Raw genomic sequence first — 26,002 nt, forward strand, 5'->3', positions numbered from 1 at the left:
GTGGTTGCCGCTACGGTGAACAGGGAAATAAAACCAAGGGAATGAAAATGGACGTTTTGGTTTTATTACGTTGTTAAGCCAGTTCTGTGCACTGGGTTACCTAGCATTTTAATAATAAATAACTTCTCTAATTATTTAACATGTGCGCAATATAAAGAAAATGTTAATGCAGTCCTATGTTAAAGTCAGAAATAGCAAAGCCGCCAGATGGCTAGTAAGCAGAGTAAAAACAAAACAAATTACGGTACGATTTTTAAAAGAACGAAGCAAGTTCCAACTTCTCCCAGCGTACGTTTATTTATAGGCAGCGATGAGGAGAAACAAAGTGTACCAGCACACAGTTAAACTGGCTTTTATTCTTCACTCGAGACTAGTTCTAATTGATCACTGTGCTATTGTATGATTTGATTGTGCTGACAGTTACATGCCACTGTTCCCATAATAACAATTTTTCTTCTTTGTTCAAATGAATTTCCTAATTACACGTGTGATGGGATGTTTTAATTCTTTTCCCTTTTCAAATCCACCTTCCTGTTGCAATGCATGATGGGCAGGCTCAATATTGTGCATGACACCCGCTACAAGTGTTGGTAGGTGCCAGCTTTGTTTCTTGATTATCTTAAACCTGTGGTGCACCTCACAGCCCCTCAAAATCCACTGCTAAGTTTAACTTATATCCTATTGGGCAAGTCCATTTCCCTTTTACTAACACCTGTCAATTAAATGCCATTTTCTATTTAATTGACATGGACTCACATAAATGTTTTCTTTACACACAAGTTTCCTTTAGTCACCTTTGGTGGATTTTGATTGGACTATGAGTTCTGGTGTGTAACAACAAAAAATCTATATCATAAAAGTAATATATTGTGTATTTTTATAATAATAAATAAGAAAAAGTACATTCATTCAAATGGATAACTGTATAAATGAGTAAATACCTGTATTTTGACGTAGATTCTGAATGTCTGACTATGAACACTATATAAAATTCTTGTTTTTGACGTAGCAAATTAAGCCTGTTGTGTCAATTTTCTTGATTTGATGGTAACAAGCTTTTTTTCCCCTTTTTTTTCTCTTTCATCCCCCTTTCCCTTCTCTCCTTGGAATGTTGTCCTGCTTTGCGCTGTGATTGCATGTCACTCGCTGGTGATGATGTCCCGTCACATGGCTTATTGCTGTGATAAATACCATGCCCAATTATCTCCTCCATGTTGCCATGGTTTCCATATTGCTACACTCTTCTGTATGTTTGCTTATATGATTTTCCCTCCGAAAGTTCCCATGGTGCACGGTGCTACGCCAGCCACTGTGTCCGCAGCAACAACATCTGCCACAAGTGTTCCCTTCGCTGCAACAGCCACAGCCAACCAGGTTTGCTAATTTACAGCTTTGTTTCTTAAAAACCAACTCTAATAGGGCTCGATCCAACAGCCCTTACGCACCGGATTTCCCATTGAGGTCAGTGGGAATTGTGCGTACGTGAGGGCTGTGGTGGGTGCTTTAATAGCATGGGGTTTCAAAGATACCTCTTGTTGGCCTACACATTCTCTCTATGATGAGCAGCAGAATGCTTTTATGCCATTGATAAGTGCTCCAAAGTTGTCGCGGCTCCATTTCTAAAGCTACTAAAATGATATTTACACAAGCAATTCTCATTGCGTCTCAATTGTGCAGGTGTTTTTGACCGATCAAAAATACAGCTGATTTTAGGTGTTTATTATAAACATTTGGCATATACCATGTCTTAGTGCTTGCCCAAATTCTTAACAAAAAGCAAAATGTTTAAATACGTTCTATATGCCACAAATGACCAGTCTTGTAAATAGAGTTTGTTACAAATTCATGAGGGTTTTGTTTGATAAGCAGATTATATATTCAAAATAAATTAAATTGGCATCCAAGTTTTGATTCTCAGTGCTCTTGAGGAAAAACAAACACAAAAACAAAAAATCCTATGAACTCTTATTTCTGTAATTAGTCAGCATAGATTTTGGAGAGTTACGGAGGGAAAAAAAAAAAGACATCAAAGATGGTAAATTGAGTCATTCTGTATTTCGTACAAGTTCAGGGAGTAACAATTTCACAGTTTACTCATAAGTAAGTGGGATCTCTTTCAGAAATTTGAATTTTATGACCTATAAGAATGACTATATGAAAGAAAATGATTATTAGAATATTAGAAGTTTTAAAAATGGACATCGATTCAGCCAGCATTCTCTGATCCTATTTTAAATTGTACTCTGGAAAATAATGGTTGATCAAAGTCAGACTTAGGTAAAGTAGGTTTTGGCTTTAATTTACAGGTGCTCGTTATGAAAGCAAAGTTCAGTACAGTTGATAGCATGTGAAAAAATTTAGAGCCAAATCCAATTTTAGATCACACACAGACTGTGGTTTAAGTATAGCCAGAAGAAGCAAAAGAACCGGCATCAGATGGGAACCAACATGTAACCCCTTGGGCAGAAAAGGCCAATTAAGTGCCATCCAAATTTGTAGCTCGGGCTGTGAGAAGTAGGCATCCTGCCCTCCCCAGGACACCACGTCCTGTTGAAGAACTGTAAACTATTAGTGTAACCATTATACAACTCTCAAACGCAGCCTGCCAAAATGGATGTATTTTAAAGTTTCAGACAAGCTTTAAACATTTCTTGGCAAAGAACCATTAGTTTTTCTGAAGCTTGTCAAAATAGCCCTGGATTTATGCTAACACATCAGACTCATTTACAAGAATACTAGATTGTGCATATGTGGCATGTTAGTAAGTAATCTATGGCAGAAATTTCTTAATGGATTCAACACGATCCATTTATGGTGCAAATCAATGATGCCGAGCTCTGTGAGTTTACCGCGGATGACGACAGAATTGCTGGTGTAAGCGGAACTACAGCCAAGCAAATTCCAACGTGCCCTGGGGCCACCTGGGTTGTAGGGGACACTTTACTTTTTGCATTGTGCTGTGACCATTTCATGCATAATCTTGGGTCTTCGTACTGTTTTACAACCAAAAGAAAGAAAAGGGAAATGGATATATATATACACACATATATTATATCTACATATACATACATATGTATATGCCTACAGTATATTAGCAATGCCGGAAATAGCTGATGCCACAAAATGCAGCCTGCATGCATGCAGAAGTTTATAGCTGGCCCTTCATCTGCATCGATTGGTGTTGAAGGTCCTTGGTCTGTTTCGACAGCCCCATCCTTGATGCTTCTACACTGTTGGGTGCAACATCCTGTCCTGCAGCAGCAGGAAAAATGGTATGAGAAGCTTCATTATGCTTGGAGCACATTTTCGTGCCATTTGCCGATGCCGTACAATTGTGTAAAGATGTCAGCTGAGACATGGAAATAAAATAGAGACATATTAATTTATACTCCAGACTGTGGATTGCAATCTGTTGAATTAGTCTAGGACATCTAAATTGAGACAACAACAACAAAATGCCTTCATGGACGCGATGCCGCTCTTCTCCCACCAGCCTTGTGGAGTTGGGATGAGCGCCATTTTGTAGACAAGAAGCTTTTAGCCACAGAGTAATTAAGTGCTTGGCTCAAGGTTCCACAGCCAAGAAATGGGTCCCCCTCGGGTTAGAACCCGTGCTTTCGGTCCTCTGACTGCCTCTCGCTACCGCACTGCCTGCTCCCGGGTTAGTGGCCACAGTTCTGGGTTGGAGGAGAATCGGGCTACAAATTGGAAGTTCACTGCTTTGGGGACCATTGTGATGAGGCCCCTCTATATTGATTTCTTCCTGTATTTTCTCTCTCAACTTGGACTCTCATGCCCATTTATAATACGATACATTGTGCCATCAGGATTCAGAAATAGGTTCTGAAATGAACCTCAGGTTCCTTTGAAGTACTCCTTTAAAATTAATACCTGGTATTTTTAATTTGAAAAAAAAAAAAAAAGCTAGAAACCATGAGGTGAACGAAAATGAGCAATTGTTTGCACAAAAGCAGGCAAGGCATTTCCTACTTTGATTTCTGGATGACTCCCTAAGTGAAACCACAGGTGTGTGTGTGTGTGTAGGCCAACAAAAAGGGCTTCTTTCAATTATTGCTGTGCATGAATTTTTGATAGTTTTACTTCTCTTACTTCCTAAAAACTGATAACATTTATAGACTAGTATTTAACACAAAGATTTTAAACAATGAGTTGCTACCTTGACATTAAGTCTACATTAACTTACTGTTATGTTGGCCAGATAAGGACTGTCACCTCACAGCTGAATTTCACTTCTCTTAAAAAAAATTTAATATTAAAATGTTTTCATCTCTTGGTTGTTGGCTTGCTTGCATGGATCATTCATCAGATAATTTTTTGTTTGCTAGATACCCATAATATCTGCCGAACATCTGACTAGCCACAAGTATGTAACCCAGATGTAGAATTTTCATCACTAAACAGTAAGTTCATTATGTCCTATATATAGTGTGTATTTATTCGTAATGGTTTTTTAAGATAACCTTGGTATTATGCGCTTCAGAAAATTTTTCAAAATTTTTATGAGAAAATGTTTATATGTTTTATGTTATTTCAATTATTTTTAAAATTCAGGATCTTCCTATGCTTAATTGAACACCTGCCTAGTGCTTGGCACAGTTCTCTAAGTACAGACAAATTAAACAAAGCTTAGATGAATGAATGAACTTAGGACACAGCATATGTTTCAGTACTGAAGGTTTTGAGTGGACTAAGGAAGGTCTCACATTTTTATGTTAAATGGGTTATAAAGAATCTTATCATACACACTTAGAATACATATGCTAATATCATGTGAATATACATAATACTTAGGAAAATTAAAATTTGTTGATTAGATTGTTATTTTTAGTAGAAATAAACACAAGCATGAAGAAAGAAAAATAGGACTTAAAACTAAATGGATGGTATCCATCAGGGGTTGGTAGACTTTTTCTGAAAAGCTCAGGTAGTCAGTATCTGTGGCTGTGTGGGCCCTGTGGCTTCTGTTGCCACTCTTGTGTTGCAACTCTTCAGCTCCACCCCCACCCCCAGCCTCCTGACAGGAGAGCAGTCAGAGGTGATATGGAAATGAAGGGGTGAGTCTCTGTCACAATCAAACTTTATGTATAGAGCTAGGCGGCAGGCCCACTTTAGCTCCCAGGTAGCAGTTTGCTGAGCCCTGGTGTAGGTCATCATTTTTTTTTTTTTAATATTTTTAAATTTTTTTGCTAAATCCTAAAGGAGAACATGTACCCTCTTGACTCCATGCTTCACCCCCCCCCCCACACACACACGGTTATTTGAATGTAAAGTGTTGATTTTTTTTTTTTAAGATTTTTTTTATTTATTTGAGAGAGAGAGAGCACAAGCAGAGCAGAAAGGAACAGAGGGAGGAGGAGAAGCAGGCTCCCTGTTTCTCCCACCCCACGTGGCACTCGATCCCAGGACCTTGGGATCATGACCTGAGCTGAAGGCAGACACTTAACTGACTGAGCCACCCAGCCGCCCAAGAGGTGGACTTTAAACAGGTGTATACACACACTAAATCTAGGCGTACACCTACATCCACGTATCCAGATGAATTTCAGGTACTTCAAAGTGGTCACCTTAGAGGGTTGCATAATTCTGAAGATGTTGCCATTGCTCAAAAATACTCTGAAACTCTTGTGATTTCCCTTCAAACACATTGACTGAGATACTTGTGAAAGGTGGCCAGTTTTTATCCTGAGAGGATCTGCTTCATTCAGAGTACATGCATTCAAGCTATCATATGTGCTCAGAATATTTTTTTTTAAAGATTTTATCTATTTATCCAACATAGAGAGATCACAAGTAGGCAAAGAGGCAGGCAGAGAGAGAAGGGGAAGCAGGCTCCCTCCTGAGCAGAGAGCCCCATGTGGGTCTCGATCCCAGGATCCTGGGAAGGCAGAGGCTTTACCCCACTGAGCCAACAAGGCGCCCCTCAGAATATTTTTGATACTTGAAAACAGCCACCACATTTAAAATTGAATCTGGTAATAAGATGGGTGATCCTTCTTGTTGTTTCCCTTCATGTATCTGTGCATGAACACCTTTACAAATGATTTTTTTGTGTGTGCTACTCTGGGTGACCATGTGCTACTATGTCAATGAGATCAAGATGAATAGACCATTAAATCAAGATGTAAATTTCAGCACATGATATTAAAATAAGAGAGGTTTGAACAAATTTTTCTTGGAGCAAAGATGAAGGAGAACTTTTTTCCAGCAGAGTTAGAAAACAAGTGAATCGGGGCCATGATGGTTGCTATAGAGTGAGGGCCTTTCTGAAGAAGGGACAGTGTGTTGAGTGAGGAGCTGGTGGTGGAGAAGCAGTTCCGAATCCCTTGTGGTCATAATCCATTGTGATAAGGGGACAGAGGATGAGCCCAGGCAAGAGAAGAAGATAGACAAGATTTGAGAGCAATCCAAGAAGTACTACCAGAGGCATGCTGCCATCATGAATTAAATTATTCAAAATGATTTTTGTCTACTTCATAAATTTTCTCAATAACCTGATAATAAATTGTCCTGAACAAGAGCCACATTTTTTAATAAGCAATGCTCATTACTTTGTAGTATGTAGGTTTGGAAGAAAAATTCTCCTTTTGACATGTTTAAAAAAAGAGGGACTTCAAGCTTTTGTAATCAGTTGGGTATGTTTCAAATGTATTATATGTAACTATGTTTAGTTCTGAGCAATAATCCAGGTTGAAAAAAATGATACCAAGTGGCTATAAGTTCACCAAGTAGCAAACCAGTGGATATGTCTGTACTGAAGCTTCGACTCTTAATGTAGTGTTTATTTATCAAGTGATTGCTTATTTTCATGAGTAGTCGCAATAATTAAACTGGTCATTGACTGTAGCAAAATGGTGACTTCTTTCATTCTCACGATTGTATTCTAAAGCATACTTTTACTATGTAAACAGCCTCTGATGAGAACGAAGGTCATGTAAAAACTGGAACTGTTAATTCACAAGTACGGGGTCCTATCTCTTCCACCTTCATTTGTCAGGAGCACGAGAGATTTTTTTTTTTTCCCTTGGCTTTATGGGGGCAAAAATCCCAAACTTTAAATTATCCAAAACAGTTATTTAAAGTATAATTTCTTCCCCCCTGCCCCCTGCCATACACTGTGCTAATCAAGCACCCAAACAGGATGAGCTGTGTTTCACAGGACTTAGCGTTGCATGGATTTTCATTTTGTAGGGCCAGGTAATAACTCTTGAAACCTATTAAACCATAAAAGAGATGAATTAAGCGAGCTTAAATTCTGAGCCCCAATGTCTGCGCTCCAAAAGAGCTCGACGACGTTCTGCCTCTTGATTCCCCAAATATCTTTTATACTTTAGCTCCGTATTGGGTAATATTCCAGAAGATCTCATGATTTTATTAAGCTGTGCTTGTCCTGTTACTCTCCTAGAGGTGTGAATTTAGGTCCACCTGTACTTGTGAAGGGTTTTTTTTTTTTTTTTTAATATGAAGATAGAACAACGTCCGTGTATTTACCCTTGAAATCCAGAAACGTAATTTTCATATTCGGTATGTATTGGCAACTGCTCTGCTGTCTGGTTTAACGAAGCTTATCTCTTTTTCCCTTGTAGATCATACTAAAGAGGAAAGGACAGTGTGCTTGGTTAGAGTAAAGGACGAGGTCATTAGCCATATTGTATATACCGTCAAGCAACACACACAAAACCCCTCAGCCACAAGACAGCCACATTTTGCATGTTAACCAGAAGAAAAGACAACATGGAAATCCACTGCACACTGTTGCCTATACACTTTGTACATTTAATTGATATTTGTGCTGAGGTGATATTCCTGTCTAAAAGAACAACATCGTCTTTCTTTTCTAGCACAGAGTTATGCATTAAGATATGCATACCTCATTAGTTTCCTATATATTCATGCCATCTGGAAAAGACAGACTATGGTGTAACCATGATTCTCTTATGTATTGGTACGTCTGTAGACCAAGATATAATTTTTTAAAAATAAGTTTATTTCTTTCAAGGTTTACAAATAACAAAGGTGCACCTTGTATTTAAAATTGCCATTATAGACGAGAGCGTGCATGCACAGTCATTTTTGTTTAAGAGTAATATTTTTAATGTAATAGATTTTAAGATGTGGTGAGGGAGGGATCTGACAGAGATGAATGTGCCAAGCAAAACCACAACTGTGTATCTTTTAAAGCACATCATGGCTTTAAGTACCATGTTGTTAAGGATTCTCATGAAGTGCCATAGACTGTACATCAAATTAGAGTATTATTTCTTCAGTGTTATTATTTTCAGAGCCACATTTTGTTGCTTATTTGCTAGTACTAATCAGTCAAAGGGCACCATTCTTTTTTTTTTTTTTCTTCTTTCTTTTTTTTTTTTTTTTTTTTGGAAACCAAAGCTGTCTCAGAAATGGCCAATTTAACTCTACAGTAACAATAGACAGCACAACACAAACTCTCTTGATACAGATAAACTCACACATACTGGAGATATATATAATAGATATATATATATATAATTATTTTAATGCATTGTAGTGTAATATTTATGCATACTATACTGTATAACACGTTATTCAAAAGGGATATGCCATTTCTGAGACACGATAACAAAAAAAAAATGTTTGAGGAAATTATTTTGCTTCTATTTATAGCTCTGTCAAAAGTCAAAAGACTATAAATGCTTTGCAAAAATGGTTTCACATTTGCTTAAATGCTTCATCACAGTCACATTTAAAATAGTGACTCTAAACAAAGAAGAAAGCAGCACTGTCATCAGATGCATGATAAACCAAAATATGAAAATGGGAAATGTTTAATTAACCTAGTAATTGGGTGGGTTAAGTACATGGGTGAATTTTATATGTGATTTGTTTTGTTTTGTTTTGTTTTATTTTGTTCAGATTAACTGCTTATAGCCTTAGAAAGCCTTTTACAAAATTAAAAAAAAAAATAGATGTGCATTCAATTTTTAAGAATGGATTCATCCAAAGGAATTCCTTTTTTTGTGGTTTGGATGTTGCAGCTAGCAATGGATATTTTTGCTCTGTTCAGCAGTTCTAAAAATTGCTGAAGTAGGGGCTAGGTCACTGGTAGTTATAGTATGGAATGGGAGAAGCGAAAGTTCGGTTATAGAACTTTCCATACTTCCAAGTTTACTGCAAGTTTTTATGCTTGAGAGAGATGCTTTCTAATATAAGACTGATGTGTTGATTTTACTGATTGTACTGTACATCTATTAAAGCCTTAGATTATTACATTACGGGTTGGAACCCATACCAATGTAATTTCAATCATGTTAAGAGAGTAATGGTGACTTCACATGTTATTGTAGTTAGTTACATTATAGAATACTACTTATTTTTCTTGTTAAAATGTAGTTTTTCATTTCCTACATTTATTAGATTTCATTTTCTATTAACAATTGAATACCATTTCAGTTTATAGACTATTGTTTTATTAGATTTTACCGATGAATTTTTCAAAATACAAAAAAAATTAAAGTAGTTTTTCCTTCATAACATACTCAGTTTTGAATTACATGTAGTGTCATACGAATATTCGTATTATTGTTAACTAAATGATTTATATTTTACTGATTTAATATTAAAGTGTAAGAATGTCAGTCATTGTTAGTTCTTGTCTAGTTTTCATTAAAAGAACAAAGATCTTTTATATGGATATCTTATAAATATATAATCATTGCTAAGTAAGAAGTTAAGTTGTTGCTATCGCAACAATCCTGGCAGACAATTGAGTAATATTTTGATGATTTATTTTGTTTGTAATTAGTTATTATAAGAAGATCTAGATCCTAGATATTAGAATAAAATTTATTTTCTACTGTATCCATTTCAAATGTTAAAGTATTGTTTAATATTTTTGAAATCCCTGAATATCAGGCCTTGTTATAAATAAGCTGCATAATCAATAAATAGAACAAGGGACTTTTTGTTGATAATCCAAATACTCAAAGTTTACGTAATGAGAATTATAGCGTGTGTGCAAACTCTTGAGGGTTGATTATGCTGCAATTTAGCATGTTGGAACGTCTAGAGAGAAGGTTGACTTTTTGCACTTCTGTATATAGTCAAAAGAGAGAAACCTGTATAATAGTAAGATCTTATTTTGAATAAAAACGTCTATAATTACAAGGAGTTTTGTTAAGGCTAATAAAATGACAGACTGAGCAAAATTGCTTGCAAAAGTGGCACAGAGTTAGCACTCCATACCCCTTCAAACATGTTGCTTTGCTTTATTGTGGACAGCTTGTAGTTTGCCAGGATTTTTTCAGCTGGAAAGATATGCCATCCTTCCGAGATCTCATGACTGACAAAAACTCCATTGGGCCAAATCTGCCTGAAGATCATTACCAAAAATAGCAGGTACTTCAACCATTAAGGTGAAATCATGGATCAGATATTCCGTACATTTTTCGAAACTACTGCATGTTTAAAACTTTCAACGAAAAAAAACAAAAACAAAAAAAAAAAAAGAGAGAGAACTATACTAAGGACATATATGATACAAATCAGTTTCTGCCAATTTCAGTGGTTTATTGTTCACACACAAAAAAAAAATCTTCAAAACAAGTATTGACTTTCACAAAATTTAAACCATAAGCAGGCAAACCAAACAGCACACCGTAGCTATAGTTGTTATGTGATTGTTTTTTAATTGCCGTAGGATCCTGTTCTTTCAGCAGGTGAAAAAAAAACAAAACACAGTTCAAATTTCACGGTTTTAATTTTCAACTCAGAAGCACTCAAAAAAGCAAATGTGGTAATTAATGGGCACTTGTTTCCTGAATTTGTGTATCCAGCCTTCGTTCCAGCTGGCATCATGTTGCACTTACCAGCAACCCTCCCGCTTTCATCTGCTGAAAGGACAGATGTGCTTGGTTTTACTATTATGTAATCACAACTTACTTTCTGCTTGTAGTTGCTTAAAATTATGTATTTTGTCTTGGGCTGCAATTTGTTTTATGCTTATTTTATTATTACTGCAGTAGTTGACTTTGCTGTATGGAAAAATAAAGTGAAATTGCCCTAATAAAACTTCTCTTTCTTAAGTATATTTGCGTACCTGAGACTGAAGAGTAAATTATTTTTGCGCCTTTCAAGCACTCAGGCCTGTCTATCTTTAGAAACGTGTTGATAAGAAAATTCATCATCTGGTTTTAACCCATCGCGAGGAAGGCGTTGGCTGTTTTTCTCGGTAACTGTCCTTTGGTGCCAGGAGTGAGAATCAGAAACGTGACGTGTTGCCCAGTCTTTTCTGAAAAATCTTGCCCTCTCCTCCCCTGACACTTTAAGTACTGACTGGTATTATTTTGAGTGTAGGGGAGGGAAACCTTAAGGGGAAAAAATTCTCTCTTATCAATTCCAGAGCACTGTCTTTCTATTAAAGAATTTTTCTTTTTGGTCTGACTTCCCCAGGAAACTAACACCAGAAAATCAGGCAATCTAAGAGAATACTTCAGTAATGAAATAGTAATTGATTCAGGGGGATAAAAGCGGTTACACACATACAGCTGAGCCAGGCCATGCCATAACTCCTGTATGTGTGTGTGAATTTTCTAAACAATGAATTAAAAATTTGGTTGAAGTGAGGGTTATCCCATTCACAAAAATGTGGAATTGATTGAATGTCAAGCAGTTTAAGTTCTCTTGATCTGTCAGAATAACATCCTGTCCTGTATCTGGTATCCTATATAGCTTTACATTTTGCAATTTCCACAAATAGCCAGTGAAAGCCAAAGTTCCCATGTGAAGAAATTTGCTCATTCGTTCCTTTAGGTGCTGTTCTATGTGATTTCCTCTTCATATTTGGCCAAAGACTGCAAATTCTCTGGTGTAGATCAGTGTTGTTGTTGTTTCTAAAAGTAAGATATTATTTATAATTAATACAATTCTGTTACTGTTTGAATTCTATAGAACATTTCTGTTATTCTCAGTGGGCCCAGCTCTCCGGAGGCCACTTATCAAAAATAGAGTAGGTGTCCTGTCTAAAGCAGGAGTTTGTAAACTTGAGGAACATCAAAACATCTGACTCTCTCCAATTAGTCACAGGAATTTGGGTATCTTTTAATGGAAAAAGAATTAATGACAGTAGTGAACAGAAATTGTAACATTTTCCGTACTTTAAATGATGCTGTATTTTATTAATCACAACAGAAAAATGGTGTTTCTGATACACAGACTCCAGGCAACACTTGAAGTTCAGGAAGGAGCTATTACTACGGGGACCACTAGGGGTCCTCAGCTCACAAGACGGGACCCTGTCTTAGCCGTCCTTCCTTTCTTCTTTCTTATCTAAGGAGCAAAATCAGTTGCTAGAGCTGTTCCTTCATTACAGACCCTTGACCCTCACAGAGTTTACACTTTGGAATTACCCTGGAGGTCAGTGACATGGAGCAATCTATAATGTCACTGAGGCACACTTTGAACAGTAGCTTCCTTCACACAGGAAATAGTCACTTAAGGTGTAAGCAAACCAGTGGGGCACTTAGCAACAAGATTTTGTAATTTTTTTCTAGCTGCTTTCACTCCACTCTCTAAGGAGACTGAGGCAGTCACTTTAAATGCTTGAGGTACTCTTAACGTTTTGGAGAAAATAGGGTGTTGTAATGTCACTCGAGGATTTGGAAACTTGAAAGCCTAGGAAGTATCTGCTTTAAAAGTTTAAAGTCTACTGGATTAGCATCACAGAGGGGTCCAAAAATGGGAAACTAGTTAAATGTCCAGCGATTTAAGTTCTCTTGATCTGTCAGAACAATATTGGGCCTTACCGAAATGGCTTTAAAGTGGCGCTGTGCCTTTTGCTGGCACTGGCCCAGCCTCCAGCTCTTCATTGTTGCCATGGGGGTCCCAACCATCCCTAGAGGGGGCCTGGGCCTCAGCGGCGCTTGGGGTGGGTGGTAAATCTGAGGCCATGCTGGGACACAGTTTCTCCTTGAAACCTCTTGGGAGTTGGACTGTAGGTTTCTCCTAGGGTCATGGGTGCTCCGAATCCCAGAACAACATCCAGATGTGTGCCGGGCCTGAGCGGGGCTTGGGGCTCTGGATCTCTCCTTGTCCCAAGCCCCACTGCCATGCTTCCTCAGAGTCATTGACACTTGTCTGCTTAGAATGGCGCACAGTACACCGGTCTGGAAGAAACTGTATGCCTCTTGCCTGAAGTCGTATAGTGAGAGTAGCAAAGCTAAGCAGAAAACCTAGCTCCCCCCTGCACCCCTCCTGAAGTCCCATCATGTAACATGACTTTCGGTTCAGGATGAAAGGGGAACTTGCAGCCTGCAGCAGAAGCTAAACAAAAGAAGCCACAGTAATTGGTGTCTAAATAACAGTCAAAATGACGGCCCTGAATGGGGTCTCAGGAAGAGGAGGAAGAACCTCAGTGTATGCTCCACTTTGCTCGACCCCTGGGCCCCTTTTTCTCACAAGCCCAACCAACTTCCAGATGTGGACTTCGGTGGGCTCTAAAGATAATTATAAGTAGCAACATCTGGGGGCGGGAGGAGGTTAAGGAATTGGGGCACAAGCTTTTGAGTGGTAAAGCTAGGTACTACCCAGGGAGACCATGTCACAGATGCTGGTAGTGAACAAACGGCATAGGAATAGAGCGTAACCTCCTAAAATGACTTTTTAAGACACATGTTGACAATCTCCTCAAATTCATAAAAATCAAAGCTATGGATTAGAAATGGCAGTAAAGCCTGGGGTGGGGGCCCTCTGAAGGGCTCTGGAACCAGACCACCTGATTCATCTCTCAACTTTTCAACACTTTGTGTTCCTTTAGCTGTGACTCAGTGCATCCTTACTAAGAAATCGTAACAGGAATATATACCTTGCACTTGCAGGATCTTTAAGTGGTTCCCAGACTCTGCTACAGTCTGGAATTACCTGGCAGATCTTTACGAAGTATTGATGCTGGGTCCCTACCCCTAGACCGTCTGACTTAATTGCTACGGAGGCAACTCCTGGGTTAATATACATAAAGTGCTTAGAACAGTGCCTGGCATACAGCAAGCACTTCGTACGGGTTACCTAAGACTGCTGTTTAATTCTTAGCCACTTTGTAGATTATTCCACACGATCTTTATAACTTTCAGTCCTAGTTCTTCCGTGATGCTTCCCTTTGCATGGAGCCTGGGGCCAATATACTGTATCTATTTGTGTTAACTGTAGTTCTGGCTTTCCTGTTAAGTAGTGAAACTTGATCTTCTAATTCACCACGGCTCATGCTCATTGCTGTACATGCAGGGAACATTTCAAAAATAGAATTAAGTACTTTTTGACTCATTCTAAAAGTTTGTATTTTATTTTCCAGCACAATATGACCATATATCCTACCAAAGCCATGTCAGTTTGAAAACAATAGTTCAGATATACAGAAGCTTAATTAATTTGAATTGTCTTGTGTTTAAATTGTGCTTCAGAGCCAATAAAAGCATGGATTAATTAATAATCATAAAAATGTGCCTTTAAGCAATGCATTTAAAATGTTTATTATATTGATCAACATAATCTTTCCATATCACATTTTATCATAGGGTTATTTTAGATGCTTAAAAGTAGCACTGACTCAGCTGTATATACACTGTAGTTAGAATCAAACTATGTGCCAGGCACTGTGCTAGGCTCTGAGATAGAAGATTGAATGGTGACCAGCTCACAGTGTAATGACTAAAATATGATCTATAGAATACAGAATACACACAGATTTATTATTTCCAACCTCCCACAACCGTCTCAAGCCCACTAACTTGTAATTAGTAATTAAAAAAAAATTTTTAAATAACATTAAATGAAATTTAAAATAACAAAGTAATTTAAAATAACATTAAATGAAAATTACTCTCATTTTGAGTGCAAAAACCTGACTACCCTTCTGATTTCCCAACACATTTTATCCTTAAGATGTAATCTGAATATTGAAAAAATAGGTATGATTAAGTATGTTAATTCCAACAGTTTTTATAATGGCAAACCCAAGAACAGTGTTGGTTTCAGTAGAAAATGACTAAGCAAATTATCACAGAGTGTTATGTATTTAAAAAACATTTTTCAAAATTGATATAATTACATGGGAAAGTAATTTTAGTGGTGGGATTATAGAAGGCTTTATAAATTTTCTGGGTTTTAGAACTTCTAATTGTTTCAGTAAATGTGTTGCTTTTTATTTAAATCACTTTTGATATATTTCCTTTATTTTTTACTTTGAATCATTTGCATTGTTTCTTAGACCAACCACCCACTTAAGTGATTCAGTTTGCCAGATCCAGAACAATAATATATCTTACAGAACATGCATTTACCTACTACTGTTAGTTGAAAATTATGTAAAGTATCTTGCCAACTCAGTAAAATAAATATGTTGTTTTAGGGAAGAATAGTAAAAGGGTATTAATAAAACCTCTCTTACTATAATCTTTGGTCAAAATTCTCCAAAACTATAATTGGTTTCTGTGATTTTATCATCCTGATTTACACTCTATGTATAGCACAGTTTTCTGTTTTAAGTCAATCAAATCAATAAATACCTATTTATTTAGGTAGTTATCTCCTCATGCTCCTGCCCTCCAAAAGATACCCTAGTTCATCAAAATTGGTTAATATAAATTACAATTTTATCGAAAAAGACAACTGTCTTTGGAAAAGTTCGAAGACAAGAACTTTCAGGAAAATCTGCTAACAGGGTAACCACATTATTAACCAGGGAGTGGAGGACAAGTTGCTGCTCTCCAAGGAGGTGGCATCTGAGCAGACCTGAATGAAGTAAAGAAGGCTTAACATGACCTTGGTGGCATACCTTTTCCAGACATCCTTCCCGCTGAATGCTGACTCATCTTTTCTGCTCCAGGAAATCCCACTGCATCTAGAAGCATTCCCTTCTTTGCTCCTGGCATCACCGAGGGGACATTCATTATTCCTTGCTCTATGTTCTCGGGCTTACTGCTTTTGCCTCTGCTTTCATACTTCTTTTATTCTTCCTGACATTACAAGTGTATTATTTATGAATCTGAACCTCCCCAAGGAAGATATACGAATCTTCTCGTCCTCTCTTCCCAGAAGGGAGGAACCAGGGTTCCTCATCTCTGAAGGGCACTCAGGGCTTAGCACCAAGTTTTTAGTATTCAGTAGCCGCTGGTCAAATGTTTGTGCGCTTGAATTTTAATTCAATCTATTTCCTAGCTTCAGCTGAACATGCAGATCAGGAACATTCTCTTGAACTCTGCTTTTCAGGCAGTGAAAATAATGCGACCACCGAAAATCTAGAAAGAATGATCAGAATCTCAAGGTCTTCCATTTTTTGAAAAATAGTCCAGAGAAAAGCACTGGTATTTCCAATCCCACAACCCACTCTGAACCTCCTTCACTGTACAACTGACTAGAGTAATTTAGAATGTGTTTAATTAGACTTCCCTCCCTTCTTGAATAAAAACTGTGATTACTGAGCTCATTATCTATGGAGAGGAGCATGTAGGGAGGGATATTCTTGTATGTGTGATATACCTTATGAACATATTCTTCTAAGTCTGTGGTGAGAGAAGAAACCTTTACAGTATTTCTGCATATTTTAAAAGATTTCTAAGTCTGCGAGTGAGAGCCTATTGCCTTGCATGCGAGTGTCTTTCCCTATCATCTGCGGAACGTTTTTATTTATATATTCCTTTCCTAGACACCTCAAGCCTGTGTTAATTAGCATCAACAGCAGAGCATAGGAGGAACATCAGACACGTATTGGTGAACAAATTATAAGAATTGCAGCCGAAATTGATCTGTACAAAATATACACCTACAGTCTGAATGCTTTTTAATATATTTATCTTGTTTTAATTAGTTAGTTTATTTTTTTACTCCTTCCTGTCCCCTTTAAATTATTTCACAAGCTTCAGAGTTCTGATCATTATTTTTGGCTCCTTGGCTTCCAGCAGAACCTTCCTATGAAAAGGCCTATTGAACTATTATTTCATCTGATATGACTTGAAAAGGTCTGGGAAGCCACTCCATTCTCCCACAAACAATTTTCCCACCTGTTCACTGCTAATTAACCCTTGAATAAGAGATGAAATTTTCCATTTTATAGTTAATGAGATTTAAATGCTTTAGGAGACTTCATGGGAAAATGACTTAGATTCATTTCTTTCTTTTCTCTCTCTCTTCATCCCTCTCTCCCACCTTGTCTTCACCTTTGTCCCCTGTTCTCTCTTCCATGAGAATTTAGAGAATGCTAGTCTGTGTCATATACTATGGTAGACACCAATGACAATACATTTAATCTGAATCAGTCCTCATGCTCAAAGAACACAGAGAAGAGTTAGAAAGATGTCAACAGATAGCCACAACTCAAACTGATAACTTAGACCCTTAAAGACTATGCAAACTGCTATGGAAAAGAGAGAGAAAGATCCCTGGTTCCTAAGGAGCAATGGAGAAGAGCGAGACAGAAGATGAGGAGTCTATGGGCACAAACTTTTCTAGCTTTACAGTTCTCCCATGTCTTTCAACTTTCTAAAAGCTTTATATTATTTACCTTCCATAGATACACAATATCCAAACAATATCCAAAACTTAAATTCAATGATGTAATGATCACCTGAGTTTTGGTCCCACAAAATATGATAATACTATGTTTTTAACCTGAATTGATTGATGTGTTGGCAGAAGGTGAGTATCTCTTTAAATTACGGTTTGCCAATATCAAGTGCATCCCCACCATGTGCCTGGGTAAATGGTTACAATATTTTGAAATAGACATAAGGGAAATTATGAAAATGCTTACCTTATTCCATTAAAAAAATCCTCCAAAGCCCCAATTTATTGACCAGTCTTATTTCAAATATGAATATTGAAGTTTGAATGAGTGAACTAGATCACCACAAAATTTCAACCACAATTTAATCATTAGTATTAACATTTTAATTTTTCCTCCAGCACCGTTGTCAAAGGAAAATGGATTGCTCTTCATTTGATATTATTTTTATTCTTTTGCTGACCCTCTGGGTGGAGGTTCCCATAATCCTGAAATGAAGAAAACTCAGGGCAGCCGCTGTTCTATCTTGTTAATTTCCAAATTACAAACACTTTGTCCTCCCATAATTGCAAAATCCTTGAACACACTAATCAATTATTTGGTCTTCTGAGAGTTTTTAAAGATCGTAAATTCATGAATTACTAGAGTTTAGCACTTTCTACTGAAAAAAAAAAGTATTTGTTGGAGGATTGCTCTGGGCTAAGCGGGTGTTTATGGAGTTTCAACAAATAAGACACCACACCTGCCCTGATGAAGGTCATAGTTCAATTAGGAAAAGGTACAAAGGCATACCATATTAGGAGCTAGAAGCACTTAGAGGACAGGGTGATTGGTGGGGTCAGGCACTGAGGTGACACGGGAAGCTTTCCTGGAGAGGTGCCAATTAGACGAGCAGCCGCATCTAGGTGAAGAGGAGGGAAGGGGATCCCAGGCAGAAAAGGCCCCCTTAGCTAAAGCACAGAGGAAATGGGTCGAGGCCATTGATGTCATTATCAACTAAAATCCAAGGCACCGAGGGGTCAATGGGAAAGCTGGACAGGCTGGCATGGGACATAGAGCCCTCACGGGTCTCAGTAAAGAGTTTATACTTTCAGAGGCCATCTATAGACAGGTGGAATATTCTGGTTGCCACTGGCAGAGAATTTGAGGAGGCAAAACTAGACAGAGGAAAAGGAGTTCTTGGTGATAAAACACGATGGTCAGAATTAGGAGAGTGAGCAGTAATGGCATTCCAGGAAGTAGACGCCAAGATGGATGAAACATGCAAAACAAAACAAAAAACAAACAAACAAAACATACTGGGTAGGAAGCAGGAGAAAGTGGGGAGGATCCACATATTATTCCATTATCTGACACGGTGAAAGACAAAGGGCAAAAAGGAGGATAAGATCAGGAGTTTGAGACTCCAGCATAGTTACAAGGAAGTTTCAACCAGGCTAACAGAGACCGCCCCAGTCAAAGTGGCCTATTAAGGAAGCCCCACATTTTGCTATTTTGTGTCTGCATTTTGCGTTTAGGGGTATGAGGGGGAGAGAGAGGCTTAGTTTTACTATTCGGTGGGGGTGGGATGGGGGAGCCTGGGCAGAAGGTAGCAAGACGGACAGGAGTGACTGGCATTCCTACTGGGATGGGGGGAAGGTTTGGGTGGTGTTTGGAGCAGAAAGGACTGCCTCAAGACATGTTGGGAAGGAGAAACTAAAGCCAGCGCCAACTGAGACCAGCCTAGGGAGGTGGGGTTGGAATTGGGTCTGGAGGAATGAAGGGCCACCCCATCTCAGGGCTGGACGAAAAGTCCTGGCCCTGCCTTACTTTTCCCTTGTAGGGTCTCAAGCCCTCCTGCTCCCTGGGCCACACAAACCCCAAGCCTTGCTGCTCTGGAGAGGGCATGCAGTGGGGAGGGCTAGGTATGTGAAGACAGTGGACAGGGACCCTAGGGGAGTTAGGGAGCACACCGTGGGACCCGAGATGGAGAAGGTGGCAACCCCCCTGGTCAGTTAGTTCCCGGAAGTGTTGACCACAGAGAGTGCCATACCTTCCTGGGCATCTGCGTGCCCCAAGGCCACTTCCGTGGGATGGACCAGGTACCTTTGCTACTTGTTGGGCAATGGGCTGGGGTGTGGGGCAGTGTTCTCCAGTATAGGGCAGTCTCCATGCTCTGCTGGGCTATGGGCTTCTTCACCAGCTCAAAGGACAATGTGTGTATATGTGGAACGTTCCATCTTTAAGACCACTCTCAGAATGGGGATGGCCTCTCTGAACTCACCTTGCCAGGCTGGCCCCTTGACCTTGTGGAAGGGCACGGTGATGTTGCCAGGCAGGCGCTCCAGCACAAGGCTACAGGAACTCAGTGAGGAGCAGCAGTGGCCTGGCTTCAGCTGCGAAGCCTCCAGACTCTCATATACTTCATCCTGAACCACAGGAGCTATTCTGCTTCCTCAAATGTCATGTCTGCTTTGGCTCTGGAGGTGACAGCCTTGATGGTGAGGTTGTAAGTGTTGGCTGTACTTGTAAGTGAGGTCTGTACTTGCAAGGATGCGGCCCTTGGTTGGGTGAGTCCAGGAGTCTGGGCCTGGGACCAATGTCTTATTCCTCAATAGTGGATTCCCCTGCATGTCCAGGCTTTCCTCCAGGCCAAGCTGGGCTTGGGCTCAGGCTCCAGGAACTGCCCATCTAGGGCTGGGGTCTGGTAGGCCTCCTCTAGTGGAGGCTGCCCCAGGAACTAGGATGGTGGTAGCTGGCTCAGGTCCTTCTTATCCTCTTGGTGTGCCTTTTCCTTCCCCACCTTGTCCTCCTCCTTCTCTTTGCATCTTCTACGCTCACCAGATACTTGAAGTCCTCCAGTGTTGGGATACAATTGAATAAGGGGTTAATTCATATCTAAAAAATATAAAGAACCCCCACAAAGCAATAGAAAAAAAATCTGATTAAAACATGAGCAGAGGGGCGCCTGGGTGGCTCAGTGGGTTAAGCTGCTGCCTTCGGCTCAGGTCATGATCCCAGGGTCCTGGGATCGAGTCCCGCATCGGGCTCTCTGCTAAGCAGGGAGCCTGCTTCCCCCCCCCCTCTGCCTGCCTCTCTGCCTGCTTGTGATCTCTCTCTCTGTCAAATAAATAAATAAAAATATTAAAAAAAAAAAAAAAAAAACATGAGCAGAGGATCGGAATAGACATGTTTCCAAAGAAAAATACAGATGGCCAAAATGTACATGAAAAGGTGTCCAACATCACTAGTCATCGGGGAAGTGCAAATCAAAGCCACAATGAGCTATCATCACACAGGTGTTACAAAGGCTATGATCAAAAAGGAAAGGAATAACAAACATTGGCAAGGATGTGGAGAAAAGGGAATGGTTGTGCACCATTGGTGGGGATGCAAATTGGTATAGCCACTGTAGGAAACAGGAGTTTCCTCAAAATATTAAAAATAGAAGTACCATACAATATAGCAATCCTACTTCTGGGTATTTATCTGAAGGAAATGAAAACAGGAACTTGGTTGGGGAGGAGCAAGATGGTGGAGACATAGGAGGCCTAACTTTCATCTGGTCCAAGGAATTCAGCTAGACAGTTATCAAACCATTCTGAACACTTACAAACTCAACAGGAGACAGAAGAAAAGAATAACAGCAATTCTATGAACAGAAAGGCGACCAATTTCTGGAAGGTAGGACAGGTAGGACATGTAGAGAAGTGAATCTGAAGCAATGGGAAGATAGACTGTAGGGGGAGGGGTCAGATCCCAGGCAGCGGAGCACAAAATCAGAACTTTTAGAAGTCTGCTCTGTGAAGGGACATTGCTCCAGTGACTAAGCAGGGGCACGGGGTGGACCCCTCAGTGGGACAATGTGGTCTCAGGACCCATGGGGTCACAGAAAGACCAAGGGTGCCTTAGTGTAGCAAAACTCCAAGATATTGGAATGGGGAAGCCAGCTGCAGAGACGGAGCCCAGCAGTGGGCTCTCAGCTCAGTGTTACCTTAAACTGTGATCCGAGGCACAGTCAGACCACTGCTCCTCGAGCAGGGGTCCCACAAGTGGCAGATCCGGGGAGACCCCCTCCTTCCTCCTCTGGGAGGAGCAATGCAGGAACACGTGGCAGAAATCTGCTGAGTTTGGAGACTCCAAATGGGACTGTGCACCAGAGATAGAAATGCTGGGTCACAGGCTGGGTCAGCACAGAGTGTGACTGGAAACCAGGGAGATGGGAGGGATTGACTGCTTTACTCTGACAGTGCACTAAGGAGTGGGTCCCTCAGCTCTTGGCTCCTCTGATCAGGAGATTGGGAGGCCACCATCTTCATTCCTGTCCTCCAAAGCTGTAGGGAAAGCATTCAGGGAACAAAAGCTACTGAGCACAAACCCAAGCAGATTATTTAGCCTGGTCCCTGACAAGGGCAGTGCAATTCCGCTTTGGGCAAAGACATTTGCGAATCCCTGCGACAGGCCCCTCCCCCAGAAAAACAGCAAGAACATCTACCCAAGACCAAGTTCACAGATCAATGAGAACTGTGGAACTCCAGCAGCACATAGAATTCATGGCTTTTTTCCCATGATCCTTTAGTCTTTCAAAGCTAAATTTTTTAATTATGTTTTTTCTTTTTAAAATTTTTTTAAATTAAAAAAAAATTTTAATTTTTAAAAAATTTTCCTCTTTCCTATTTTAAACTTTTAAAACTACTTTATCTTATCAATACCTTTATAAAAAGTCTTTAAATTTTCATTATCATAGTCATATTCTATCCCTTCATTGTATTTAACTATTGTTTTGTTAACATATAGGTTTTTCTTTCTTTAAAATTTTGGGATACAATTTCTTCTAACAGATCAAAATAGAACCTAAATCTAGCACATGACTTTTCTCTAGTCTCTAACCTGATCACAATATTTCCTCTTTTGTTTCCTTTCTTGATCCAGCCAACTTCTTATCTTATCAATTCCTTTTTAAAAATCATTTTAATTTTCATCTTTACAGTCATATTCCATCCCTTCATCACATTTATCCTTATTTTTGAATATATATAAGCGTTTTTTTCTTTAAAATTTTGGGAGACATTTTCTTCTAATAGACCAAAATACACACAAAATCTAATGTGTGTCTCTGTTCTATTCATCAGCTTGATCATATTCTTTTTATTTTCTTTTCTTCCTCCCTCCCCCCATTGTGGGTCTCTTCTAATTTGTTTAGTGTATATTTTTCTGGGGTTGTTGTTACCTTTGTAGCATTTTGTTCTCTCATTCACCTGTTCTTCTCCGGACAAAATGACAAAATGGAAACTCGCCTCAAAAAAAGAACAAGAGGCAGTACCAATAGCCAGGGAGCTGATCAATATGGACATTACTAAGATTAGAACTAGAGTTCAGAATGACTATTATAAAGATACCAGCTGAGGCTCTCTGCTCAGCAGGGAGCCTGCTTTCCCTCTCTCTCTCTGCCTGCCTCTCTGTCTACTTGTGATCTCTCTCTGCCAAATAAATAAATAAAATCTTAAAAAAAAAAAAAAAGATACCAGCTGGGATTGAAGAAAAGCATGATGAGGGGCGCCTGGGTGGCTCAGTGGATTAAGCCTCTGCCTTCAGCTCGGGTCATGATCTCAGGGTCCTGGGATCGAGCCCCACATTGAGCCCTCTGCTCTCCCCCTCTCTCTGCCTCTCTGCCTACTTGTGGTCTCTGTCTGTCAGGTAAATAAATAAAATCTTTAAAAAAAAAAAGTAAAGCATAAATGATACTAGAGAATCCCTTTCTGGAGAAATAAAAGAACTAAAATCTAACATTGTTGAAATAAAAAAGGCTATTAATGAGGTACAATAAAAAATGGAGGCTCTTACTGCTAGAATAAATGAGGCAGAAGAGAGAATTAGTGACACAGAAAACCAAATGATGGAGAATAAAGAAACTGAGAAAAAGAGAAATAAACAACTACTGACTGAAGAGGGGAGAATTTGAGAGATAACTCATATCATAAGATGAAACAGTATTAGAATAATTGGGATCCCAGAAGAAGAAAGATAGAGAGGGGAAGAAGGTATACTGGAGCAAATTATAAGGAGAACTTCCCTAATCTGGGGAAGGAAACAGGTTTCAAAATCCAGGAGGCACAGAGAACGCCTCCCTCAAAATCAATAAAAATAGGTTAACACCCTGTCATCTAGTAGTAAAACAAGCAAGTCTCAGAGACAAAGAGGAAATCCTGAAAGCAACTCAGGATAAGAGATCTGTGACCTACAAAGGTAGAAACATTAGATTGGCAGCAGACCTCTCCACAGAGACCTGGCAGGCCAGAGAGAACTGGCATGATATATTCAGAGCACTAAATGAGAAAAAAAAGCATCCAAGAATACTATATTCAGCTAGGCTGTTGTTGAAAATAGAAGGAGAGATAAGAAGCTTCCAGGAAAAACAAAAACTAAAAGAATTTGCAAACACCAAACCAGCCCTATAAAAAACATTGAAAGGGGTCCTCTAAGCAAAGAGAGAACCTAAAAATGGTAGAGCAGAAAGGAACAGAGACAATATACAGTAACAGTCACCTTACAGACAATACAATGGCACTAAATTAATATCTTTCAATAGTTACCCTGAATGTAAATGGGCTAAATGCCCCAGTCAAAAGACATAAGGTATCAGAATGGATAAAAAAGCAAGAGCTATCAATATGCTGTCCACAAGAAAGTCATCTTAGACCCAAAGACAGCTCCAGATTTAAAGTGAGGGGGTGGAAAACCATTTACCATGTTAATGACATCAAAAGAAAGCTGGGGTGGCAATCTTTATATCAGACAAATTATATTTTAAACCAAAGACTATAATAAGAGATGAGGAAGGACACTATATCATACTTAGTGGGTCTGTCCGACAAGAAGCTCTAACAATATTAAATATCTATGCCCCTAACATGAGAGCAACCAATTATATAAACCAGTTAATAACAAAATCAAAGAAACATATTGACAATAATACCATAAAATACAATAATAATAGTGGACTTTAACACCCCCCTCACTGAAATGGACAGATCATCTAAGTCAAAGATCAACAAGGAAATAAAAACTTTAAAGGACACACTGGAACAGATGGATATCACAGATATATTCAGAACATTTTATCCCAAAGCAACAAAATGGACATTCTTCTCTAATGGCATGGAACATTCTCCAGAATAGACCACATCCTGGGTCACAAATCAGATCTCAACCAGTACCAACAGATTGGGATCATTCCCTGCATTTTTTTAGACCACAATTCTCTGAAGCTAGAACTCAATGACAAGAGGAAATTTGGAAAGAACTCAAATATATGGAGGCTAAAGAGCATCCTACTAAAGAATGAATGGGTCAACCAGGAAATTAAAGAATTAAAAAAAAAATCATGGAAACAAATGAAAATGAAAACACAACTGTTAAAAATCGGTGGGATACAGCAAAGACAGTCCTGAGAGAAAAGTATATAGCAATACAAGCCTTTCTCAAGAAAGAAGAAGGTCTCAAATACACGACCTAAACCTACATCTAAAGGAGCTGGAGAAAGAACAGCAAAGAAAGCCTAAACCCAGAAAGAGAAGAGAAAATAATAAATATCAGAGCACAAATCAATGAAATAGAAACTAAAAGAACAGTAAAACAGATCAATGAAAATAGGAGCTGGTTCTTTGAAAGAATTAATAAGATTGATAAACCCCTGGCCAGACTTAGCAAAAAGACAAGAGAAAGGACCCAAATGAATAAAATCATGAATGAAAGAAGAAAGATCACAACAAACACCAAAGAAATACAAACAATTATATCAATATTAATATAACTCATTAATATAACTCATAATATTATTAGCCAATATATGGCAGAAAATTAGACAATCTGGAAGAAATGGATGCATTCCTAGAAACGTTTAAGCTACCAAAAGTGAACCATGAAGAAATAGAAAGCCTGAACAGACCCAAAAGCAGCAGTGAAATTGAAGCAGTAATCAAAATCTCCAAACAAACAAAAGCCCAGGACCAGATCCCTTCACAGCAGAATTCTGCCAAACTTTTAAAGAAGAATTAATACCTATTGTCCTGAATCTGTTCCAAAAAATAGAAATGGAAGGAAAACTTCCAAACTCATTTTATGAGGCCAGCATTACCTTTATCCCCAAACCAGACAAAGACCCCCATCAAAAAAGAGAATTACAGACCAATATCCCTGATGGACATGGATGCAAAAATTTTCACCAAAATACTAGCCACTGTGATCCCATTCACCATGACCAAGTGGTTCGACACCCACAAATCAATCAAAGTATTACATTAATAAAAGAAAGAACAAGAACTATATGATATTCTCAATAGATACAGAAAGAGCATTTGACAAACTATGGCATCCTTTCTTGATCAAACTCTTCACAGATGGGGCGCCTGGGTGGCTCAGTAGGTTAAAGCTTCTGCTTTCGGCTCAGGTCATGATCTCAGGGTGCTGGGATCGAGT

The 26,002-nt window shown here is 38.9% G+C and overlaps 1 protein-coding gene across 17 annotated transcripts in view; it reads left to right on the forward strand.

Annotated features, from left to right (window-relative positions):
* Window positions 1-11,091, forward strand: part of MBNL1 (muscleblind like splicing regulator 1) — a 198,993-nt gene extending 187,902 nt beyond the window's left edge. For 13 of the 17 annotated variants that reach the window (XM_045088529.1, XM_045088538.1, XM_045088530.1 and 10 more), the window contains 4 exons: window positions 555-590; window positions 1,280-1,374; window positions 4,347-4,421; window positions 7,605-11,091. In XM_045088529.1, coding sequence (XP_044944464.1) covers window positions 555-590; window positions 1,280-1,374; window positions 4,347-4,403 — 188 coding nt within the window. In that variant the 3' untranslated portion in view covers window positions 4,404-4,421; window positions 7,605-11,091. The remainder of the gene's footprint in view (window positions 1-554; window positions 591-1,279; window positions 1,375-4,346; window positions 4,422-7,604) is intronic. The other 4 variants (XM_004755574.3, XM_004755577.3, XM_045088526.1 and 1 more) reach the window with 1 other exon arrangement.
* The last annotated feature ends 14,911 nt before the right edge of the window (window positions 11,092-26,002 follow it).

This window comes from Mustela putorius, unplaced genomic scaffold, assembly GCF_011764305.1.
Source record: "Mustela putorius furo isolate JIRA1106 unplaced genomic scaffold, ASM1176430v1.1 tig00003834_pilon_pilon_pilon, whole genome shotgun sequence".
Lineage (NCBI taxonomy): Eukaryota > Metazoa > Chordata > Mammalia > Carnivora > Mustelidae > Mustela > Mustela putorius.